At 38.8% G+C, this 26,087-nt stretch overlaps 1 protein-coding gene across 1 annotated transcript in view; it reads left to right on the top strand.

Annotated features, from left to right (window-relative positions):
* WIF1 (Wnt inhibitory factor 1) overlaps positions 1-26,087 on the top strand; it is a 66,226-nt gene that overhangs the window by 33,260 nt on the left and 6,879 nt on the right. Inside the window, exons 3-7 of the mRNA XM_077913712.1 lie at positions 7,430-7,538; positions 15,781-15,921; positions 16,939-17,034; positions 17,996-18,091; positions 21,893-21,988. Of these exons, the coding sequence (XP_077769838.1) occupies positions 7,430-7,538; positions 15,781-15,921; positions 16,939-17,034; positions 17,996-18,091; positions 21,893-21,988 (538 nt within the window). The remainder of the gene's footprint in view (positions 1-7,429; positions 7,539-15,780; positions 15,922-16,938; positions 17,035-17,995; positions 18,092-21,892; positions 21,989-26,087) is intronic.

The raw sequence follows: 26,087 nt of genomic DNA, 5'->3' as shown, positions 1-26,087 counted from the left end.
AAAAATAAAAATTGCTAGCTTTTGGTTTTATCTAACACAAAAAAGCAATATAGTGCTCTATGACACTGCTTTTCTATCTTTAGGAATCTTAAAAGAGAGTGACTAGCCAGTAATTTGTCAGATAGCCAGGTCTGTTTCTGGTTTGCATGAGCAATGGTGATTCCAAACCGTAGGAGGAAAAAGATGGAAAATGGCTTAGATATTTCAGATTCATGTGAAGCCAAACTGTGTGATCTCCTGCCAGTTTTCGTTTACAAAACTTTCATGGTCCCGTATGTGTTTACTTGGACTTTAAGTTTTAATGTTATCATTATATTCCAATAGCTTTACTCCCTCACCCCAACCCAGTAATTGTGGTCAACGGCAGTGTGGATAAAAATAATTACTGGAACAGAAGAATGAGGCCATTGAGATTCTCTCCTTAAGTGATGTTCACTTCATTATCAATTAAGCCAAGACCAGTAAGACAATTAAATAACCACTCTGCATGAGGAGCTTTTTCTTTTTACTTTTTTAAAAGATTTTATTTATTTGAGAGAGAGCACGAGCAGGGAGGAAAGCTGAGGGAGAAGGAGAAGCAGGCTCTCCACTGAGCAGGGAGTCTAACCGACTCAGGGCTCAATCCCAGGACCCTGGGACCATAAGCTGAGCCCAAGGCAGAGGCTTAACCAACTGAGCCACCCAGGCGCCCCTTCTTTTTTTTTTTTTTTTTTTGAAACAAGTTCTTCTTAGAGCCAGTTTCAAAAGAAGTCATGAAAGAAGTCTTTGTCGATATTTCACACTTTCTCAGTGACATTGTAATTGCATAATTGTAATTTGCAGAAGGTGTTTATATGTATAAATGTATACATAGTTTTACAAAATTTATAAACTTATAATGATATAAATTACATATAAATACAATTATATATGTGTGACTTAGAGAAGAGATCAAGTCTCTTCTGGAAATACGAGCCAGAAGAGGATTGGACAATGTCATGTTTCAGAACTGGGCCTTATCTACACTATCTGCTTGTATTTATTCTGGGAGCCTCATTGCCAAGGTTTTGTCCCTAAACAAGCATGAAACAGTTACAAACTACATGGAGATTGGCTGGATATCAAATGTCAGTGTTTGGGTCATCGTTCTTTTTTTCAAAAATATTCTCTATTCTCCATACATGCTGTGGTGACTGGCCACACAGCAAAGTAAAAGAGAATCTTTTGGCCCATAAAAGTAATTTAGCAGTTGCCAAAACAGAAAAGCTGATGCCCGTCTGTAAAATCAGAGGCTAATGCCATTTCACTGTAACAGTGTGTTCTGGAATGCACTGGGCTTACGCATCTGGATGCCTCTCAGTAGGTCATTCATTCATTGAGCAAGTATATATTACATACCTGGCTGTACCTAATGCTGGGTACTGGGGGGAAAAAAACATAATCCCATCCTCAACCACCAAGAATCCAAACTCTACATGACAATACATGATCTGTACATGGGAAAAGTTTAATAGTAATACAGGACTGTATATGTTTAAGGGCCACACTGGTTTGAGTCCTATTGCAGGCCAGTATAGATGAAAACCCTGGGAGATAGGTATGGCTATGATGTATTCAGAGCAGGCCAGTTGAGCTCCAGAAAAGGATCCCTGTTGGGGAGTAGTCCGAAATCAAGGAAATTTGGAGCTAGACCATGAGGGACCCTTAACAGGCTAAGGGCCTTATCCTAGAGACAAGAGGTGACATGAAAGCATTGCAATATGGCAAGTCTGATGCATCAATTACATATATTGGTTCATGTCATGATGGAGATTTTAAAGAGGAAAAATAGAAAGATATTTCAGGAAAAGTTATAATAATGCCAACATGAAGACCTAAGGGCCAAGTTAGGGCAGAAGCAGTGGGAATGACAGGCAAGGGGCAGAATCAAGATTACGCAAAGAGAAAGGACAAGACTTTGATGTCTGTGTGGCTATCAGGACACGGGGTAGAGGCAAGAAACAACAATGACTCAGAGGTTCAGTACTTTTGTTACTGGAAAAAATGATAACTCTGTTGACAGATATAAAGACGTCAAGTGAGGCTTCTGGCTTGGGAAGGTAATGAATGAAGCTCCGTGCAAATGAGGAGCTTGGCCACGAGGCAGTGGGAATGGTTTGCATCGAGTGAGCATCATTGCCCAAAAGGAAATAGTTCCATCTGTACAAGTGCGTGAGCTTTATGATAGAGTATAAACAGAGAAGAGCTGAGGCCTGAGTCTTAGTGATTTTTTGAGATCATGAGCTGGGAGGAGGAGGGTTAACAAGGAACTGCAGGAAAAGCAAGGCATGCGAGAAGAATCAGCAGTGTCCCAGCATCCAAGGATAATGAGTTGTGCGTCTAAAGGATGACATTTTGCAGGGAGGTGACAAGAAGAATGCCCAGGAAGAATGAGAGATCTGGCAATTTTGGGTCTAGACATTCAGGCGTCGGATTATTTTAAGCATTGGGTGTGCTCATTCATTTTGTTTGGGACTTTAACATCAAACTCTTTTGCTTTCTCGCTTATTACTTTAGTAGATTTCTTGCCGTTCGCACACAGCATAGGAGTTTACTTCAAATCGCTCTGGTAATTCTCATACCGAATGCCTGGCTAATCTGAACACAACGTGTATGCTCTGATAATACCAGGTTCTTGTGAGAATTAAGTGGACAGTGACCGGAGTTTAGTAAACACTCAATAAAAATTATTTGCACATTTTCAAGCTTTATGGCATCTGTATGCTTTGCATCTGTCAATCGCCTGAAATTTCCTTCAGGGCAAATCTGATACCTTTATTGTTCCATGTGCCTCATGAACACTTAGGTCAGCATCGTGATACATGAAGTTAAAAGAGGTTGGAGAGCCATGGTTTTATGAAGAACCTTTGATTCTTAACTCAGACGCTCCTGTAATTATTGTGCTAATATATTAGATTAAGTAGGCACCACAAACCCAGAACTTCAAAGATGGAAAAGAATACTGGATTCCCTCTGTTCCTCCCAATGGTTAATGCAGTTCTCTGCTTCCTTTCTGTGTGTCTACCCAAGAAAGAGGGCCAGAGCGAAGGCCTTCTGAGTTGTCCCATTTTGCTGTTTAAATAATGTCTTCATCTCTTCTGGAAGGAACGACTTTCATATTCAGCCAAGTTGCTTGGAAGCAAGTTAAGTGGCCTCTAGCACTCCTCTCTTGATAATATTTGGGTGTCTTTTATACTTCTCCATGAAAAGAAAATTTACTGCATGGGAAACCAGGCCAGCAAGATTTTTCAGCGACTTAATTTAGAAGTGAATTATTCTCCTGAATAGACCCATTCTTTGTTTGAATACAAGGCAATCTTTTCATGTGTTTCTCAACTAAGCACCCTACTTACCTCTACCTGAGTTTCCACTAGTGTCATTTAATAAAACAAAATGTACTTTTCCCTAATAGAGGTTTCGTGCTCTCCAATATGCCACCTCCCTATTACAGTTCATACTCTGAGTTCCTTTTATCTAACTAATAAATCTACAATCTGTGGAACTTGTTCCCAAACTTGAAAGCGAGCTCGCTGTTCTCTTTGGCATAGAATTTAGGTTTTATTTGCCCCCAAATAAGTGTTTCCAGTGGAGAGGTTTGAGACTAAGACTGTTTATGGTATTATAAATAAAGTAAAAACAGAAAGTCCTGTCTAGAACTTAAACTGTGACATTATAAATCTAACATTTATTTCATCAGCCATTTTTTTTTTTTTTACTTTGAGGGAAATATTTTAGCCATTTAATAATTAAGTTAAATGAGGAATATAGGTTATCTCTACTACCTGGTGATGATACCTGATTTGTAGAAATACTTTATATGGCATGGGTGGTTTTGCTAGGTCTGTTGATAATGACAGAGTGAAACATTGAAAGAAATCCATGTCAAGATCAGAGACAAAGGGTTGGTCAATTTCTAAGTAGTTTTCAAATTGGAATTTTTAAGAAAGAAAACGGTAAATGGACAAACCCCTTTAAAATGTATATGCCGAGGGGATGCCTGGGTGGCTTAGTGGTTGAGCATCTGCCTTCAGCTCAGGTTGTGATCCCGGGGTCTAGGGATCAAGTCCCACATTGGGCTTCCTGGAGGGAAGAAGCCTGCTTCTCTCTCTGCCTGTGTCTCTGCCTCTCTCTGTGTGTGTCTCATGAATAAATAAATAAAAATCTTAAAAATATATATATGTGTGTGCCAAGTATGAAGGAAATTATATATTTCAGAAATTACAGCATCGTTATCATCTCCAAAAAGGAGGATTAACAAAAAAAAAAAAAAAAGTTTTCTCTGGAAACTGCCTATTACAGATAAAATCCAAACATAAACTGTTTTGACCAGTTCCTGCTGTAAAATATAATCTTAGTATTGCAGCAGAAAAACTGATATTTACTGATTCTCAGAGAAATCAAAGGGACACCCTAAAACCTCTAGTGTGAAATTTGTTATTGATAAGATGAGACTATTGACTGTCTGGACAAATCCATTGAACCTGGCTGCATCGTGCTAAGCAGTCACACCAATACTGGTTACAAACTCTCTGACACTGAATATAACGGATTCTGAGCTTGCCAGTCTACCTGATGGGGTCATACTCAAAAGCAACAACTGGAGACCCAGAGGCTCTATGGAATTGTTTCTGGACCCCGAGTGAAATTCTTTCAGTTCCACATTCTTTGAGCATAGTCAAAAGCTTTTGAGAGACACATTCAGAAGCTACTTTACTACTAAATGTTGTTTTCTTAAAGCACACTTTCAGGGAGGGGCACCCTGGTGGCTCAGTTGGTTGAGGGACGTGACCGTTGATTCTGGCTCAGGTCATGATCTCAGGGTCATTGGGATCAAGCCTCATGTCAGGCTCCGCCCTCAGCACAGTTTTCTTGAATTCTCTCTCTCCCTCTGCCCCGCCCTGTCACTCCCAATCAATCAATCAATCTTTTTTTTTTAAAAAGCACACTTTTAAGAAGACAAGAGATTTAAATCAAATTGTTCCATGAGCACAATCTCACTAAATAAAAGGTCCAAAAATATTTCATCTATGATCAGAGAACTCTACAAACAGAGCCAATGATTATCACCAGCCACGCAGAACTGAAACAAGGTACATAATTAGTGTTTGTTTTTAAATAAATGTCTTTATTTCACTAGGAAAGGCATGGAACCGCTTATAGAAAATTTGGGGGAAAATCAGTATCAGTCCTACACAATCATTGTTTTAATATGGGTGGCTAGTCTTTCATCCTTTTTCTTAATAATACACACAAAATTGTTAACTTATATTTAATTGTATTTTTATTCATGCCCTTTTAAAGTATATCACCCGTATAAATGTAAATTTCATTTATAATGTGATGAAGCTCAAAGATGTAATTACAGAACAGTAAATGACAACTTATGAAATGGTGTTTGAGGCAGTCTAGCCAGCGAAATGTTTTATTTTCAGCATGCTTGTGCTCTACCCACCCAGCTCTTTTCCATCATGATATGTACTGTTAATACAAGTGTTCAAAATAAGTCTTGGAACGTGGGATGCATTACACAGGTGTTTGCTATGTTACTGTTGCTAGTCGTTATTCCTGTACTTAGTAATACAAATAACCCAAAGTTATTAATTATAAGGGCATACATCACTAACTCCTTTCATTAATGCCAATGAAAATATGTTTTAGAACAAAATGTTAAATGATTAACATTATCTAGATAAGCAGAGAGGGAAGCGCAGCTGGTAGAGGTCATTTAAAACAGCTGGGTTCAGGAAACACTCCCTAAGAAGTAACCCACTTTTAGTAGTTGTTGGTTTTACTGCAGGGTCAGAAATCATCTCTTTTTTTCAAAGGAATTCATTCCAAATTGAATTACCTTCACGGGCAGTGAGGAGAGCACTTGATGGGATGAGCACTGGGTGTTATACTATATGTTGGCAAATCGAACTTCACTAAAAACAAAAACAAAACAAAAAAAACCCCCAAACAGACTGAATTAGTTTTCCTGATGACACTCCTTTCTTTCATCGGACTTCTTGTAACCCTCTGCCTTCCCTCAAACAGGATAGGAATCGACTATCTTAAAACTCTTTATCCTCAGGGCCCTCCTGGTGAATGAATTTAATAAAATTAATTCACAAATCTTTGTTACCCATAAGGAAGGACCCTTCATGGTGGTCATGTGGAACATTGCCACAACCCAAAGAAGGGGCTGCAGTGGGAATTTAGTCTGTTTTCCTGGGGAAACCAAGAAGTGTTTCGCGCCAATGTGCTGCAGGTGTCACCCACGGCAGCTGGGATGACCCCTTTGCATGACCCTCCTCACTTGGAGTCCCTAATAGCTAGTACATTGATACTAGGACCCAAGGCCACAAAACTGTGTGGATATGTACAAGGTATCTCTTAATTTTCTCCATATTGGGAAATAAATTGTATACTGACTATAAGAAAGACTATATTCTTTTTTAAGTGTTATTCTAGCCCATGCTCATGTAATTCATAATTTAGTTACTTAACCCGTCCAAATTCTGCATATCTCTACAGATAACCGCAGAGCCACTCAGCTCACCTCTCACTTTGACAACAGCACTAATTATTGGTTGTCCTCCCTTCCCAAGTGAGAACACATTGTTTCCATCACAAATCCTTTGAATAACCCAGTAGAGAATCAGTTAAGCATCAAAGCTCTCCAGGGAGATTATGCTTCACTATTTTCAGTTATTTCATGCCTATTCAAGTAGCAGGAACCATTTTCTCTACTAGACTTAGTGGGGAAAATGAAAATGTTTACAAAGTCAAATTTCACAGCATGCTGTCAAATTGCAGTGGCGGTTTTTACACTTTTAGGCTTCTCTCTCCATAATTAAATTGAGACGTGAAATGTAAACCTGTCAAAGAAATGATACTGAAAAATAAATATTTAGAGCAAGTTCATTACATTTTGGGCTTTAATATCTTCTTTCGTCGATAGCTTACTGCATTCATTATCCCTTATTTATTCCAGCTTTCCAAATTCTGATCAAAAGACTCACCTCAGATTTGAAAAGAATTAAGGAATGGCCGAAGAAGCTGCGATGGATCTTCTAGGGACTAGTTGCTGATTGTTTTGATACCACCTGTTTCCTTAGGAGCATTTTTTTTTCCTCAATCCTTTTAAGAGACAACAACTAAATAATATCATAAAAGGCTACCTTGTGGGTATTTTGGACAGATGTCATTAATGTTTTTAAAGCACCACTTCTCTCCCAATGGAGTCTGATTCTAGAGTTCTAAAATCCATAAGGGTGAGTTAGGCCTACCCAGTTTTTTAGACGTCATGTGTTCCAGATTTCCTGTAGTGCAAAGTGTCACTCTCCCATCAGAGGAGTGACCAGTTAGGAAACGCCTTCTCATGCTCCATGGTTCCCATGGTACTGATTGTCAATGCCTTTTATTGTAGGAAGAATACTTCTATGAATTCCTGTCCTTACGCTCCCTGGATAAAGGCATCATGGCAGACCCAACGGTCAATGTCCCTCTGCTGGGAACAGTGCCTCACAAGGCCTCAGGTGGGTGGTCTTTGCCTCGGGGGAAAGTTTACACTTAAACTGTAATGGTGACAAAAATAATATTGAAGGTCCAGAAGCCACTCATCAGAGGAATCATGGAATAATTTCCTGAAGAGATCCGTTGATTTAATTTTTAGGGCAACTCAATTGTTATGTCCTTATCTCTTTGGGGCAAAAAATTAGGATGGGAGTGATGAAATGACTCTTCTCTTAATTTGCTAAAAACTCTACATGGCCCCAGTTTGTATGTGATTCCAGATTAAAAAAAGAAAGTCACCACATGAGATGTATCCAGCCAATAGGTATGAATTAACGTAGTGCACATAAATGTGACAAGGATGCAAAGCAAGTCATTGGGGGGAAATGGGATGCATCAAGAAAAACATCCCCCAAATGAGCATGGTACTGAATAGGAATTTGAAGGAGAGAAGACACCTGGAAATGTGGGAGGTTAAGGGGTTAATATGTCAGAGCTAATCATCCTTCTCTGCTGAGAAAATATAGTATGGGGTATTTGTTTAGAGCTGTTCGGCCTGCAAAATAGCAACTCCTTCCTTATCTAATTTGAGTTCTGGGAAGGAGTCAAGGCCACAATTACTGCTCCATTCTACAAATTAGAAAATTAAGCCTTCTGAGGCTTCACTGACTTTCCCAAAATCATATATGACTAATAAGCAGTGGAGCGGAGAACAGGTTTCACGATCTTTAGAGAAGTACAGAGATCACTTATGCTAACATGTTCAAATACATGTTTGTTTCTTTCTAGTCTATAAAGATATATTTTTCCAGAGTTGTGAAAATATTACATACTTGGTTTTGCACTGTTTTTTTTTTTTTGCTTTTAACTTTTAACATAAGCATTTTTCCATGCCATTTTAGATTTTTCCAAAAGTTGTTTTTGATGCCCTCATTATCCATTTTATGACCATACCCATAATTGGTTTACTCATTTCCTTATTGTGTGTTACTTAGATTATTTTCGGGGATTTCATACTAGAAATATGACAATAAGCACTCTTTTTTTTTTTTTTTTTATAAGCACTCTTTTTGAAGTAATAGTTGGTCACTGAGCAGGAGGCCTTGTCTTATTCACCACAACTGCCAACAACGGCCCAGCATGGAACAGGCATTCAGAAAATACTTATTGGATTAATGTGTGTACCAAAATCTTTGCACTCATCTCATTATTTTGTTAAAGTAGATTCTTAGAAGTACAATTATTATGTCAAAGGACATGAACTATGAACATTTTAAAAGCCTTTTAGAACAAATTGCCAAAGTGCCAAATTAGTTTCCACAAAGGTTGTGCATTTGTGCCCTGGCTAGCAGTGTGGGAGAGGGCCTCGCTCACTGTAACCTCACCAATGCTGGTTCTTAATCATGTGAACTGTTCTGCTCACTTAAAAAGCAAAAAGTGGTTTCTTAGCGTTCTTTTGATTTTTTTAATTCCAACTGGGGTACAAGATGTGTTCCTGTATCTATTAGATGATGTAAAATATCTGTGTACCACACTCATTTTTTATATTGAAAATATAAAATAATCTATTGATTTGCAAAGCTCCCTATATATTAACTGTCTACACTTTCTGGCATATTCTTCAGTTTATTACTTTTTTTTAAGGTGGGGATATTTGATTCTAAGTCCTATGTGATCACAATTATCTTTCCCTTTGTCATTTTTCCCCCTATTACTTTTCTGTTTGGAAGTTAATTCTTATTCCAGAGAGCAGTTATGTGATCATTTACATATGCTTCTGGTATGTTGTCAACACTTATTTCGGCAATAGTACAAGGTAGGGCTCTTACCTGAATTATTTTCCCGAGTATTCAGCTTTTCCAGTGTGAGAGGTTGAATTGATTCCAGATTTGCCCTTTATTTCACATTAAGTTCTTTCATACATAGAGCTTCAGAGCTTACTATTTGTTCTAATACTGTAATATTTTTAGTTTTATACTATTTTTAAATAACTGATATTGTAATCCTGTCCTTTTTAGAAAAAAAATTAGACTTATTCTTCTAGAGAAATGTTAGAATAAGTTTAATGTCAAATGAAAATCTCATTAAGCACTAATATGAATCTATGCAATAATTAGGAAATCAAATACCCTTGTAAAGCCCGCTTGCAGGTTGCAGTCATCTATTACTTCCAGTGGATCTCTATTTTCACGTCTCATCACTGGAAGAGCTGGGGACCAAATGAGCAGAGTTTTTTTTCAGTTTCCTGGCATAGGTATCAATGTGGGTGTAGACACGTGTGTGTAATTTGAGGTGTAACTAGCAGCCCTCCCGGAGTATTTGCTTCCAATCCGGATGAGTTTGGGGTTCTACGAAACTCCTGTGAAGGAATGAGGCCTTGGATTCTGGAGATAAACTCACCTGAGATTTGTAGCCCCAAGGATATGGATACCCCGTTCCAGATCCATGGCCATCCCTATTGCACACAGATGGCATTGCTACTGTAGTTGCATACTGCTACATCACAGAGACAAGAACGTTCTTGGACGAGAACATTCCTCAGTCTCAAGCCACATCTCACAGTGTTTCTTTTTAGTCAAAGATCATTTTTTTTTTAAATAAAATGTTCTTGATCATATTTTTTGCTCTCTCTTTTTAGAAGCAGTCAGGAATAAAACAAATGCAGAATGTAGCTCTCGATTTCCATTTTATATTCTCGAATTTTTCCTTTGTCATTCCCTGATTATTAAAGGAATATAAGCTCATTGTAGCCCATTAAATAATTAAATTCATTATACAGTCACATCAGCTCAACTTCCAATAAATCTTGCATCTTTGGGTTTCCAATTTAATGCTTATATCCTAAATCTTCCCAGCTTCATTCACTTTAGTGTCTAGTGAAAAAAGCTTCCTGAAATTCTATTTCTTCAGAATCTGAGATAATCAAATTGTGAATATATGATGTGAGAATATTTTAATACATCATGCTGAGATAAAACTTCAATTTCTAATAATCTAGAATCTTTATAAATAATAAAATTTAGGGGAAAAGCTGATTGATGCTTTGGACAAGGTAGGATTAAAAAGAATAAGCCTTCTGGGCTGAAGTGACTTATGCATGTGCATGCACACACATACACACACACACTGCATGTACAACCCCACCGTCCCCACACAGAGGGTTTTGAAGGCAGATGCAGGTTTGTTTGCAGAAATGCAGGTGCAAGATGTTTATGGGAATTTTAGCTCATTGCAGGGCAGTTATTCATTAGCCTTATGAGCTCAGTCCCCACAGTAGGAGCAGCAAGGGTACCTTGAATTATTAAAAAGTAACCAAATCAGTGTGTCTTTGCCCCTAAACATCCAGGTAATATTCATTATTCTACGGGTCTATTTTATATCCTCATGCTGCTAAGTTGTTCTTTCATCCCCCCAGACTCCTCTATGTCAAAGCATTGCATGAAAAAGAAAACTCTTGATCTTTAACAGTTACGAAGTGCCTACCTTCTGGCATCTGAAGAAAACAAAAACAGGAAATACAAACTGCAGGCTGCTTCAGTAAAATTGGGTAACAAAAAACAGTTTCCATAAACCCAAGGCTTTGCCTCTCTGAACACGGTTTCGGTCGTACCGTGAAACCAGCAGAGAGCAGGCTTGTTTCTCAACCAACATTTCCAGGAATTCCAAGTTGAGAAATGTTTCAGTAGGTGCTAATGCTGGAGGGACCATCTTCTTATTAGCGACCCCAGTCTTTGGGGGAAAGTGAAGCCCAGGGAAGGTGCTCAGGATTTGCTGAGACAATGAACTGCTGCCAGCACAGCCTGGAGCACTGATGACTTGGTGCCATCGCACAGCCCTTTGTGGTCAGGTGGTGCTGAGGATGTGCTCTCTCCTCTCGTCTGGTCTCTTCCCTTGTAAGGACAGTGGCTCAAGTGACCAGAGGCTCCCATCTCAGAGTGGAAGAGGTGTTTAATCAGAATACGCTGGCTGTTTACTTCCCTTTGAGAGTTAGTTTATGTGCAATCAGTTAGTGGCACATGACTGTCCCGGAACACCATGTGAGTTAGATTCAATCTGCTTTCGTTTTTTCTGGGTTGTTTTCATTTACCTGAGTCTCAATGATACAATCTAGACTTCCCCGGAATTCACAACATCTGGACTAATTTCGTCTAGCCGTAGGTAACAGTGGCCCTCCACTCATATGCTTATTGTTGCAAAAACACAACGTTGCCATCATGTTGCTGTTACTCCTTGGAAGTAGGGAGTCTGTGCTTTCTCTACCTTTGAGATCTCTTTTTCTTCATGGATGCGTTTTTCTGCATACACACTGTTAATGTCTTATTCTCTGCATCTCCCACTGTCCATGGTGGATTTCTGTGTGTATGCATTTGTGTGTACATGTGCTGGTGTGTGTGCAAGTGTGTGCCTTTGTGTATAAAGGTATATGGGTGAGTCTCCCCACAAGGTTCATCTTTGTGTCTGTCAGTGACTAGTTGGTGATGCACTAAGTTGGTGATATGCTAAGTGCTGAAATTACAAAAACCAGTAGGATATGGTCCCTGCCTTTGAAAATCTCATCCTTAGCGAAGGATGCAGAATCATAATTAAATCATTATGTTAAAAGGCAAGCATATGTAGAGGGGCTTGTGAAATATGTAAATGAAGTGATTTAGGCAGGTGGTGTTAGGGAAGGTTACAGACAGCAAGTGCTGTTTCACTTTGGTCTTGAAAGACAAGTAGGAGGACACTGGACAGAAAAAAAGAGAAAGAATATTCCAAGCAGTAGGATGGGTGCACGGAGTCAGGGGAATGTGGACCTGGACCACATGTTGAGGAAATGAAAGAAACCTAGTTTGGGTAGAGCACAAGTTACAACTAAGTCAACTACTAAAGCTAACTAAAGTCAGTTGTTGCTTTTTGGTTTTGTTCTTGTTGTTTTTATTTGAGAGAGAGTAAGACAGAAAGTTGGTGGGGGGAGTGGCAGAGAGAGAGGAAGAGAGAAGATCCCAAGGAGATGACCCGCTAAGTGCAGAGCCCAACACAGGACTCGATCCTACAACCCCAAGACCATGACCCAAGCTGAAATCAGGAATTGGACCCTCAACTGACTGAGCCACCCAGGTGCCCCAGATGGTTCTTTTTATAAAGCAAATTTTTTTCCAAATAACTCCAAAAGGTATAATTATAATTCTTATTACTTGAATGGTCTTATAGATAAATTTATAAACAGAAAGGAGGACATGTAGCATTTGCACAAAAGGAAATCACATTTCTATTTCATATTTTAAAACTCAAAAATATGCAAGTATAAGTAGTGTAATTTATACATCTTTTATTAATTTCTACTTTTATCTTAAAAGTTAATTCATTGAGGGGCGCCTGGGCGGCTCAGTTGGTTAGGCGTCTGCCTTCAGCCCAGCTCATGATCTCAGGGTCCTGGGATCGAGCCCTGTGTTGGGCTCTCTGTTTGGGGGGGGGGGGTCTGCATCTCCCTCTCTCCCTCTCCCTCTGCTCTTCCCTTTGCTCATGCTCTCTCTTGCAAATAAATAAATAAAATGTTTTTTTAAAGAGCTAACTGATTGAAACTCATAAACTAGGTACCCCTTAACTTTATTTATTTTAAACTTCCTTTCAAATCATTCTGTATTGAGGAAGCCCATACTTATGTTGACATACTTCCTGTTTCGAAAGAGATAGGTATGTGTTGGTAAAACGTTTCCACCTGGGCTGAGGGAATTTGCGATGTGTTCATTTTTAATTGAAGTTGCATTTGTTAAGTTGTGATTATGAAAATACACACAGGTTTAAACCTAGGGTGTTAGATCTTTAAAAGATGAAGAAGAAAAATACTTCATATGAATATTAACATGAATTGAACATCATTTTAGATTAGTACATTAATTCTTAGAGATAGCTTCCTTTTGGTTTACTAAGAGAATAGAGATGCTACATCTTTAGTTACCTGCCAAGATTGCCTGAAGTATTTCTATTCAAAGATATAAAAGACTTTTTTTCTTTTGCATTTGACAGAATAAGGCCATAACTATGCTACCTGAATGAGTGCTTTGATAAGATTTTTTTTAGAGAGAGAGAGAGCGAGAGTGGGAAAAAGGGAGGGGGGGGCAGAGGGAGAGGGAGAGAGAGAATCTTAAGCAGGCTCCATGCCCAGTGCAGAGCCAGATGCAGGGTTTGATCCCATGATGCTGAGATCATGACCTGAGCACCCCATGAACTACCTTTTTTAAAGAATTAAGTGGGCTGAGAAGTGGAGGCTGAATAAGGTCCAGGAAAAAGATGCACCTGGAAAATAATAGCTTGGATGATTACATGTGGCGAGAAAATTCTGAAAGTTTCATCTCTAAGAATCCTTTCAGGTTCTTCCAGCCTTTTATGCCTCAGGATGGTTATTGACCTCCCCCATCCATGCAAAAGATTCATGAGAAAGAGTAACAGAATTTTGGAACTGAACACAGCGAAATTGCACTGGAAGAGTTAACAATTGAAGGAAAATTGTCAGCGCTTTTGCTTCTTTTTGAAATGGAAATCCCTACAATGGATTTTTGTGTTTTGTAAATTGGCATTGTCACGCATAAGATTTCATTAAACCAAGGCTTTCGGTGGAGACAATTTTACTTTGAAACGTCAGACACAGTTTTGGTTTTCTCTTCCTTTTTATTTCTGTTAGAATGTCTGTATTTCCTTTTTACCTTTTAATTTATTATTTGCATTGCTCAGATCTCAAGATTCAGGAGAACTGGAAATCCATATTATTTTGAGAATGGCACAGTAATAAGCACTGACAATGCCAAAGCCTTGAGAGAGGTTTTTGGTTGTCAAGCACATTAGGATTATGTGACCAGGGATGCCTGGGTGGCTCAGCGGTTGAGCATCTGCCTTTGGCTCAGGGTGTGATCCCGGGGTCCTGGGATCAAGTCCTGGATGGGCTCCCTGCAGGGAGCCTGCTTCTCCCTCTGCCTATGTCTCTGCCTCTCTCTCTGTGTTTCTCATGAATAAATAAATAAAATCTTTAAAAAAAATTTATGTGCAATGCCTTATAGAAGAGCAAACCAATTTTCAAATCATTCCTTTTTAAAACCTAGGGGAAAGGTTTATGAAAACTAAAGGGAAAGGATTTTTCTTGGCTTGGTATGATTTCCCCAAGCTTGGCAGTAATAATAACCTGCTATATAGAAACAAAATGAAGCAAAATTTCAAGTGTATACCTATTAGCAATATTTCACCTAGTGGATCAGCTAGGTCAGTATTCCCCAGTGGATATGTTATGATAATTCAGGGGATTTTAGAAATTTATATCATCAGGGTCTCAGTCGGTTTGGTGTCTAGACTCTTGATCTCAGCTCAGGTCTTGCCCTCAAGTCATGAGTTCCAAACTCCACCCCCTAAAAAAAAAAAAAAAAAAAAAAAAGAAGGAGAAATCTACATACTCCATCTCTTAGCCAATGACTTGATCCAGTTTCCACCCACTGACTTGTGGGCATTCCACAATTGGTGGTCTCTTTGCTCCTCCAGTCACCATCATCATTAGTTGTCATTCTTTGTTAAGTAAACATCTACATACCCCCAGTGATCATTACACTTATACAAATAATGGTTCGTTTTTAGGAAACTAAACCATTAGGTATATTAGCTTGTCATGACATTATTTGAGCACATCAAACTTTCTTCTAGATCTCCAAGATATGGACTCTTTAATATTAACAAATAGCCTAAGAAAATATTAGCTTCGCTAACTCAATCCAATAATTGGAGTCTAGTCTGAGTTGTAAAATGTTTCCAAAGAAAATATTTTGTCACTTTCAAGCACACAGAGTAAAAAATAAACTAGCGCTTATGGGTCGTTATTTAATAGATTCCGGAATACTGTTTTTTAGCTCTTTTTGGATTATATGAAGGCTGTCGAAGGTACCCACAAGGTTTCTTTCCCTAATCAGTCCATCTGTGTTGCCTATTTGCTCCTTTAATTTTTAGTAAAAATCTTTTTTTTCAAGATAGTACAAGCCCAGACTAGGAACAAAATATCCCAGATTCCATATTGGTAGGGCACAAATTAACGAGTCATTTATTCTTTTGCCACCAGGCATGATGTATAAGTTCTGAGGAGAATGCCCATATGATCAAAATACAATCACTACTCTGGTAGAGATACAAGAATGTCAAATAAATGAAATGTGAACGTTTTTGCCTTGTTCTTTGTCTCTAACCACGATTTCTATACAACTGGAATCAATTAGATAAACTGTTTCTCTATACTTGCTTTTTCGTTAGTTGTCCAAGTTGGTTTCCCGTGTCTTGGAAAACAAGATGGAGTGGCAGCATTTGAAGTGAATGTGATTGTAATGAATTCTGAAGGCAACACCATCCTACAGACACCTCAAAATGCTATCTTCTTTAAAACATGTCAACAAGGTAATCAGTGATCACCATCAAGAGATGGCTCATAGGGCTTCCTTCCAGGTGTGATGTGGGTAAAAAGATATAGATAGATGATAGATATATAGATAGATAATAAATAGATAGATAGATAGATAGATAGATAGATAGATAGATGATAGAAAGATAGATAATAGATAATTTTTAATTATAATTAATTAAGATAGATTAATTTTTAATTATACCGAAAAATTATCGGTATAATTATAACCACACCAATGGATAGAAGGGCTGGTTACTGCAGGGTCCAGTACTAAGACTTTCTCTGCAACCCTACTCACAATTTTAGGAACCCCCAATACCCCTTCAAAAGCCCTCTTCTACCTCTCTCCTTCCCCTCCTCCAACACAATCTCTGGGAGTCCCCAGCCTCATGGCAAGGCTGCCAGTCATTACCAGCAACCACCACCTATGAAGGCAATACCACTCATACCCCCACCATAAGCTTGGTGCTGCTGACCTCCCCAGAGGACAAGGTGCTCCCGTCACACCAGCAATTTCTGCCAGGCAAAGGCATCTCAACCTGATGCCCATTTAAAGCATGAAGGCCTAGATTTTTTCCCACCCAGATACAAGCTTTTCCAGCACATATTTTAAGCTTTGCAGTTTTTCAGGGCTCTAAAGATGAACCAGAAGGCCATTCCACCCTCTGAAAGTGAGCATCGTGGGCCATATCATTTATTTCGGTGTGAATTTAAGAAGGTACAGTAGATTGATAGGTGGGGATGAAGGCAGAATGAAGCTTGTTTGTCTTCTTCCATGAGCCCCCTACTGTTGGAAGTAGAATTGAGAGAAGCAAAGTCTGACTTGGATGAGGATTTAGTGAAGCACAAGTGGTGTAGAGGGAATACACATAGAAGTCATCAGTACTCAGTAAATTAAGATCATCAGTGCACCGGAGGGGGAAAGTCACCACTCACCTCTTCATGCTCACTGTAATTCACTCAGCACAATTTCAAAGGTGTCCATATAACCTTGTTTCTCTTTGGTGAAGCCGAATGCCCAGGAGGGTGCCGAAATGGAGGCTTTTGTAATGAAAGACGCATCTGCGAGTGTCCTGATGGGTTCTATGGCCCTCACTGTGAGAAAGGTAAAGAATGGAGAGAGCCAGCTACCCTCGCTTGCTTCCCAATGAAATTGATGTCATACCAGAGCCCCCACATATGCTTTTTTAACACATTCCTTGAAATTATTTTTCTGGGCATAAGGATTGGTAAAATCTTAAAAAGCCACAGAAGAATAGTTGGAAAGTACTACTAGGAGTGATATTCTGTTAAATCCAATATATGGGGACGGGGCAGAGAACTTTAACACAATGTCTACATTCCTTGTGGCCACTACCCACCGCCCCCCCACCATCCCTAATTCGCTACTATATGTGCTATGCTTCGGCATAATCTTATAAAAGTCTTTAAGTTTTTCTCCTCCACTTAAATTGGATTTAAAAAGCTAATATTGTGACTGGTCTGAGACTATCTACTCCAATTAAAAGTAGCTTGATTCACAACTGAGTCTACACCTGAGTTATGAAGTTGCTAGAAGGCCAAAAAAAAAAAAAAGTGAGAATAATTTGATTATAAATATTTCTCTTAGTGAAATTCCCTTTATTATGAAAGAGTTAAACAAGAAAATGTGTATTAACCACAAGATGCTTAAATAGTAAGAGCTTACTTGATGAGGGTCAGCCAAACATTTTTCATTTTCAAGACCTAAGAATTTTTCTTGTTTGCATAGATTTTGGAATTAGAAGGGGAAAAAGGGCAGGGAAAAATATTTATAGTCATAAGAAGGCTACATCTTAGTCAAAGTAATGATTCAAGGCAAATTTTCATCAGCCATGGAAATGGAACAATTCCAAAATTCTCATTGATGAGATTGGCCCCCAAAGAAGCACCTCGTTTACAACTCATATATAATGTTTAATAGAGCAAACCTATATCTCTAAAGACTTTACAGAGATCGAAAATGTAGAGCTATTGTATTACTGGTATTTCCACAATATCCTTCCTCAAACCTCTACTTGGCCTTACTCAGTGCTCTCTCTCTATCAGCCCTTTGCACACCATGGTGTATGAACGGCGGGCTCTGTGTCACTCCTGGGTTCTGCATCTGTCCACCTGGATTCTATGGAGTCAATTGTGATAAAGGTAACAGTTTCTTTTTAAAAACAAGGTTCTTTTTTACTTTTTAAATGTTTAGTGAAAAGAAGTATATTTAATATATCATCACTATGTAATAGCTCTGTAAATAGGGTGTAACAGTTCGTTGGCTGCTATGATCACTTTAACACAAATTTTAATGTAGTTCAACACAGTCGAAGTTTGTTTTCACCTACAGAATGCTCCAGGGCAGGGGTCCCTACAGTGGGCAGGACAGCCCTTCGTGCTATGATTCTGGGGCCTGGCACCTTCCACCTGTGGTCCTGCCTAAAGCTCTGGAGCTCTCTGAAGTTAGCCAATGAGCAGAGAAGAAGATTGGGGTAGACACTACTTTAAAAATGGGGGGTGGTGGGGCACCTGGGTGGCTCAGTGGTTGAGTATCGACCTTCAGCTCAGGGCATGATCCGGGGGTCCCACATCGGGCTCCCTGCAGGGAGCCTGCTTCTCCCTCTGCCTGTGTCTCTGCCTCTCTGTGTCTCTCATGAATAAATAAAATCTTAAAAAAAAAAAAAAAAAAAGAGAGTAGTGGTGGTGGTGCCTGTGTGGCTCAATCAGTTAAGTGTCTGCCTTCAGCTCAGGTCTTGGTATCAAGTCCCGCGTTGTGGTTGGGCTCCCTGCTCACTGGGGAGTCTGCTTCTCCCTCTCCCTCCCTCCCTGCTCATGTTCTCTCTCTCTATCTCTCTCTCAAAAAAATAAATAAAATCTGTAAAAATAAAATAGAATAAATTAAAATAAATACATGCCGTGAAATAAAAAGATGTGTTAGTTTTGAGAAGTGTCTCTTTGGTGATCATGCAGTTAGCATCAATTAAGATTGAAATGAACAGCTTTTTTAAAAAGAAGGAAAAAGTACAAGAAGAACCCCTCAACATGAGTCAGAAGAATAATTTGCAGGCATCTGCTCTTTTGTGATACATAAAGTACTTCACACATTTATCTGATTTTACACTCAACAACAGCCTTTTGAGATATGTAAAGTTTTCTCTGTCTCATTCTCAGATAAGCAAGATGAGGTTTACGGAACTTCAGTAGCTTGACCCCGAACTCACATCTTCTGCTGTCCTGTGTTGTCACTCAGGCTAGCTGCCTCGGGTCCCCATTTCTCCACAAGTGACTTCATCTGGGCCAGTGACTTGATCTCTCTGGGGGTCACACTTTTCCAGAATATAAATTAGGAATTAAGCCATTGCCCTTGGCTCCCCAGCTCCAAGCTAATTGAGATAATATGTGAGATCATCTCTACCTCTTATTTTTGAGTGATCTAAAACTAGAATGGTTGGATTTAACACAGTTTTAAAGTCCGTGTTCATCAAGGTAAGCACTGATGACACGAGGACAGCCAGTGAGTAAAAAAGTTTCTTGTCTTAATCTACCATTCAGCATCTCTGCTATGCCAAAAGTGGGCAATTTTTGAAGCAGAATGTCACAAAACTGTTAGGAAATAGAGCAAATCCTTCAGAGATTTGGAAGAACAGGTTTAAAGAGAACATTTGTGAGACCTGCTTACTTGGGTGTGTCTGTCACCCAATGGTGACAATGTCACTTACTTGGGTGTCTGACACCCAATGGTGTCACTTGTACAATGGAGCATCAACTGCAATGTTTTCCCAATGCTATGGAGCCACAAACACTGCGTGGTCACTGTGGAAGGAAAATATGCGTACTCCAGTATGTTTTACACTTTATAATATTTTGCCTTTCAGATGAAAGATTTTTCCCTACTTGTCAGACTCCAGTAACTTTTTATTATTATTATTCTTTTGGAAAGCCTGTTGAAATTCCACTTGGTCTCATTGGAGATCTGGGAATATTAAAAAATAATGGTTTTTACTACCTCAACAAAAAGATACATTTATCATCCAGGAGGGAGTATAGAGCTTCTGAAAAATGGCTTAATTACTGGCCCAGAGCTAGACCTTAGCACAGCATATTTGAAGAAACATTAAAGATTAACGTTCAGTGGCTCTTGGGACATCTGTTGCAAACTTTAGGAAATGAGTAGTTAAGCCCTGGCCCAGCACACCCTCAGCCCCAGTGAAAGTTACCTGGTGTCTCTGGTTCATTTTCCTGGTCAAGAATCATTGCACAACAGAAATGTAGAGAAGCTTGTAAAGTGTTCTACAAATACTGGGAGCGGGGGCACATTCTTTAACTAGCTCCGTTGTTCTTATCCGTGACTTCCAATCCAGCTCCCAGGTTCGCTGCATTCTATTCATGGGATGGTGCCCAGAGGGCTCTGGCCAAGCAGATCCTAATCCTGATGTTTCTTCATCTCTTCTTAATTCCCCAGGAGAAACAGGGACAAGTGGGGAGACAGAAACACACCCGCAAAAACAACCCTCCAGCCCCAACAATACTAGCAGCAAGTAGCAAGGAGGAAGGCCTAAGAGCTGGTTCTCCTAAATCCTAAATTCCGTACCCAAATGCTGCTGCTCCCCTGTGCATCGGGAGGCTGGATTTGTCAAAACAAGTACAGCATGACCTTAAGATGGGAGATACTTAGGATTTTAAACAAAAAGCTTTATCATTTTAGAAGCATGATATTTGCAGAACAAGCTAATTGGACTTCTTTTCCACAAACAAAGCGTACACATAGCTCTTGGATCTCCTTTTTGATTTTCCGCTTGGAAGCTTACTCCAGCTTTTGTTCATCTGCAGCCAACTTTGGCCTGTTTTATATAGGACACGAACAAATAGGGCCTATAACTGGAATTGCCGAGAATCCGAGCTCTCATTTTAATCTCCTTTATAGAATGAGCCAACTTGTCTATCTTTAGATACTCAGTCTACCTTCTCTCGTCCCCATTTTTGTCCTTTTATTTTACGTGTGAGCAGCGAAATTCCAGAAGTTGACACGAAGACAGGGTTTACGATGAATCACAGACAGTATGATTATTACCTGGAAAATCTAGTTAATTGGACTCCCACAAAAAAAGAAAAATTGGACTCCCACAGGAATCTGTCCAAGTAGCTGGTGCCACTCCCCTGCCTGTGGGATCTCATGAAGGATTGACAGCCTGTCCTTTTCCAAATACCTTGACTCCTTCCTCTGAAAGTCATGAAAGTCTATTTTTTTTAAAAATCCCCATGACATAAGATGAGTCTCTGTTCTCATTCTGGGAAAAAAATAAATGCTTTCTCCTTTGCCGGCTCCCAGTATTGATGGCCTCTCTCCCTTTTATCTAACGTAAGTCTTCTTTTCACTCTTCTTCTAGCTTCAACAAATATTTTAGGGGGTTATAATGTTCTCTTTTTTAAGGGCATAGATATTTACAAGAAAATATAAAAGATCTTTTTTTTTTTTTTTTTACACATTCTGCCTTTTTTTCTAAGATAGAAGCACCTGGGGGAGGATAGGATATAATGTGTGTGCTATTCTGTTGTGTGGTTGGAATCTGCCATTGGCCAAGCAGTTGGTGACAATCCTTGGCCTTTGCAAAAGTGGCTTATTTGACTAAGTATGTAAATGGGCAGGCAACAGATGCCTCAGAAATATCACCTCACTTTTTTTTTTTTTTTAATTTTTTTATTTATTTATGATAGTTACAGAGAGAGAGAGGGAGGCAGAGACACAGGTAGAGGGAGAAGCAGGCTCCATGCACTGGGAGCCCGATGTGGGATTCGATCCTGGGTCTCCAGGATTGCGCCCTGGGCCAAAGGCAGGCGCCAAACCACTGTGCCACCCAGGGATCCCAGAAATATCACCTCACTTTAAGTGAAGCTGCATTTTTTTTTTCTTTTGGTTTGGCCTACTGTCTAATGCAATCACCCTGTTATCCATTCTAATAGCAAACTGCTCAACTACCTGCTTTAACGGAGGGACCTGTTTCTACCCTGGAAAGTGTATTTGCCCTCCAGGACTAGAGGGAGAACAGTGTGAAATAAGTGAGTATTGACCTTCTGCATTCTCTTTTTTGGGAGGGAGAACTTCAAAACTCCACCTATCATTTAATTAGTGAGGAAGCTGAAGCCCAGATGCAATGACTAGTGGTTTCTTTTCACCAGATTTAGCCACCGTTCATTGTGGCTAAAGCTGGAGCAGAGGGTACCATAGCTCAGCTCAGCTGACTGAGCACACACACTGACTCAGTTATATCTGGATTTGGGTTGTTTAGTGTGTTGCATTGTTTCTTGTTAGTGAGTTCATCCCCTTCTCATCTCAAAGAGCCCATAGCTTCAGCCTAGAAATGTAGACCAAAGTTTTGAAACAGGTGGATTTGTTTATCTACCTGCAGGCATAGAAGTTTCTTCTCCTTTCACTGCCACATGTCCTGAATTACACTGAGCCAGGACCCATCTAAGAAGAAAGGATAAATTCAAGAAAAAGGGAGAAAGGGTGCAGAGCAATAACAACGACAAAAAAGAACAAACTAACAGTACATACAACACGAATCAATCACAGAGATGTTCAGTAAAGGAAAAAGTGCATACTGCACGATTCCATTTTTATGAAGTTTAAGAACAGGCAAAAATAATGGATGATAGTAGAAACCAGGATAGTGGTTGGGGGTACAAAGGGACTTTATGGGGTGCCAAAAATGCTCTATATCTTGAATGATGAAGTGTCACGTGAGTGTTTATTTAGATTAAAAACAATAGCTGAGCTGTAAGCGTAAGATCAACACAGTTATGTCTTCGTTACGCCCTCACTATATGTTTGTCGTGCTTCCATAAAAAGAAAGAAAAATGTAAGGGTGGAATGTGGTAGATAATCATTGTTTTCAGAATTAGGATATCAAACTGCTTATTCTGGTTCTGCCACCTACCGGCTGCGTAACCCTCAGCAAATCACGGAAGCTCTCTATTAAACTCAGAAATGAGCCAGCCACATCCTAGATTGCTTTGTGATCCAGAAAACAGATAACACCAGCACTCTGTTCAGGAAGGAGCAAAAAGAACATGAGCATATCTGCTAAGGGTGCTGTGTCCGTGCCTTTCCTGAAGTTCTGGAATATAGCATTCTCATTTCCAGCTGGGTTGGATCTGTAAAATACTGCTGTGTTTAGTACAACCATAATTTCTGAAGTGGGTTGCAGTGGGATCAAAATTAAATAATATCGACTTCCTATTTTTTCAACCTCTAATTTATTTGTGAGTTTTTGTACTTTAATGAGTAGTAGACGAAGTAACCATTTTTTACCGAGTTAAAATGAAATACTTCTGAAGTTTCCATAGAACATGTAATTAATTGTCAGGATGTGGTTTCTGTTCTTACGAATTACCCTGACCTGATAAAGATATCTCTGAACTAACTCCCCTCAATTTTCTCCCCATACTTACTCTCAGACTTCACATACTTAGCTAGATTATATTTATGAATCTTTGTTCATGGGCTCATTTCTCCTCATGTAAGTCTGCCCTTGGGTTTACAACCTTTCCATTGACAGAGACAATGATTTCTATTCCTGTTTTTTTCCCCTAATTGCACCAAAAATGTAGGCCTTTGAAAGCTCCTGATTATCCCTATCACACGTTATGCTCAAATTCCCCCCTAGGAAATGTCCTGTTTCTATTACAAGAACCACATTACCAAGAAAATACAGAAATAGGTCTTGAGTTGCAAAGTGCCTCTAGAGAGACAAAAAGTTGAATTATGAGTTCTTATTTTTAAAATTGAGATCTAATTCACATACCATAAAATTTGCCATTTTAAAATATGCAATTCGATATATTCATGAAGTTATACAGCATCATTTCTGTCTCATTCCAGAACATGTCATCACCCACAAAAGAAACCCTGTTCTCATTCCCCTTTCCCCAAGATACTAGAAACTGCTAGTCTACTTTCTGTCTCTTGAGATTTGCCTGTTCTGGACATTTCATATAATAGAATCATGTAACATATGTCCTTTTGTGTCTGACTTCACTTAACATGATTAAGTTTTTGAGATTCATCTGTGTTGGGCATGTATTTGGGCATGTATCATTACTTCCTTTTAATTGCTGAATAATATTCCATTGTGTGGATATACAAACCACCCTTTGTTTATCCATTCATCAGTTGATGGACGTTTGGGTTGTTTCCACTTTGGGGCTGTTGTGAATAAAGCTGCTGTGAACATTCATGTACAAGTTTTTGTGTGGACATATGTTTTCAGTTCTCTTGGGTATATTCCTAGGAGTGGAACTGCTAGACCACATATTAACTCCAAGTTCAGTTTTTTGAGGGAATGCCAAACTGTTTTCCAAAACAACTGTACTATTTTACTTTCTCACCAGCCATGTATGAGGGTTCCAATTTCTCCAGATCTTTGCCAATACTTGCTATTGTCTAATTTTTTTCATGAGATATGTATTCGGATGTTATTTATATTTTCATTTCTCCTGGCCTCTATCAGGATTGATATCTCATCAAACTTTACTTTGATTTAATTTGAGATACTGTTACCAGTTAACAAATAACATCATGGTTAGAAATATCTGGATGTATGTAGTATACATTTACCCCATTACTTAAGGTTCATAAATAGCCCAAGGATCTTCAGTGGACTTTCAGTTAAAAAGTTTACATGGATTATTTATACTGTATTATAAATGAGGTTTTAAAATAACTTATTGGGTTCTTATTATTATAAAAGTCCTTTGTATAAAGTGTTCTTTATTAAAAAAATTAAGAACACTGAATGAAACAATTAAAAATCACCCATAATCCTAAGACCCAACAATAGTTGTTGACACTTTTGTAAATCATTTTTATCTGTTCTCTACATGAAGCAGAGTCACAAATTTAAGTTCTCTTACAATTTGATGGGTAGAGGAAGTTTAATGCCCTTATTTTGTCAATAACTAATTGTTCTAACTAATTGTTCTCCTTGGACTCATCCACATGTTATAGTAAAAATGCTAACTGATTAAACTGAAGTCAGATCTGTTTGTCTTCAAGCAATGCTTAGTCTGTTTTAGGTAAAAATATGTAATCTTCCAAGTTGGCTCACTTTCCCACTGTCCAATGGATAGAATTTGTTGCAAAATGTTTTCAAGGAAATGAAGCCAATATTAAAGGCACTTTTTAGGATTCTGAATTGTAAAGCAATCAGACCTTCATGCGGCTTTGGCTTCATATGATTTGATTTGAAATGGCCTTTGAACAGTCACCTAGAGTCACATTTCTGCTGTGTGATGACCAGGAGAGAACGTCCTTCTTCCTGGCTGGGGTGAACCTAAGGGCTCTCACTTCCCTCTGACCAAGAAAACAAAAAGACCCATGGAGCCAATGAAAAGCTTCTCTCCACCAGTCATTCTCTGTGATATCCCTGGCTACCAAGTTCACTTCTCATTGAATGTGGGGAAATTTGGACTCACCAAGTATTTCACAATAAGTATTATCTTTTCTGCCATATAATTATTGCCCCCCATCTTGTTTACTTGAAAAACCCAAGTGCATTTCAGAGTACTGTGATATGATCTGATTTCATACATATGGTGGGGTCAGATGTTTTACTGATATAAACAGAAATTCAGAGTTATGTGTTCCTTTCCTTTACGTAAGAACTGAGATCTTGACCAAATAGTAAATGCTATTCTTTGTATCCAAACCTAGCAAAAAGTTCCCTTTAGGATTTTTAATAGTCAATGAAAAGGTGGTATTCTATTAGTAAGGTATTAGTAAGGTATTCTATTGTTTTATGCTTATTTCTACGACATCCCTGCATGAGGAAAACTTAAAGGTATAAAGGCACTCCAGGTTTTTGAGAGACTCTAACATCTCAACATTACGTATATATGGTCTCCACAATGACTAAATGCTGTTTGGGTCTATTTATACATGAAGAAAGTTCTTTTGGATAAGTGAAAAGAGAAGTAAAGTGCTTTAGCAAAATAATTTGCTAATATGGAATTCATGTTTATCAAACATAGCACTTGCTGGGAAAACAGAGTAGCTCACTTCTTTAAAAAGTTCATTTAACCATAAAAACAAGAGCTTAGAGAATAAAAGTGTGTTGTTTTATAATAAAGATTTCATTTCTTCTCCTTGTATATTGAA

Source organism: Canis aureus, chromosome 11, assembly GCF_053574225.1.
Source record: "Canis aureus isolate CA01 chromosome 11, VMU_Caureus_v.1.0, whole genome shotgun sequence".
NCBI lineage: Eukaryota > Metazoa > Chordata > Mammalia > Carnivora > Canidae > Canis > Canis aureus.
The sequence above is the reverse complement of the archived record's forward strand: the minus strand, read 5'-3'. Positions and strand labels throughout refer to the sequence as shown.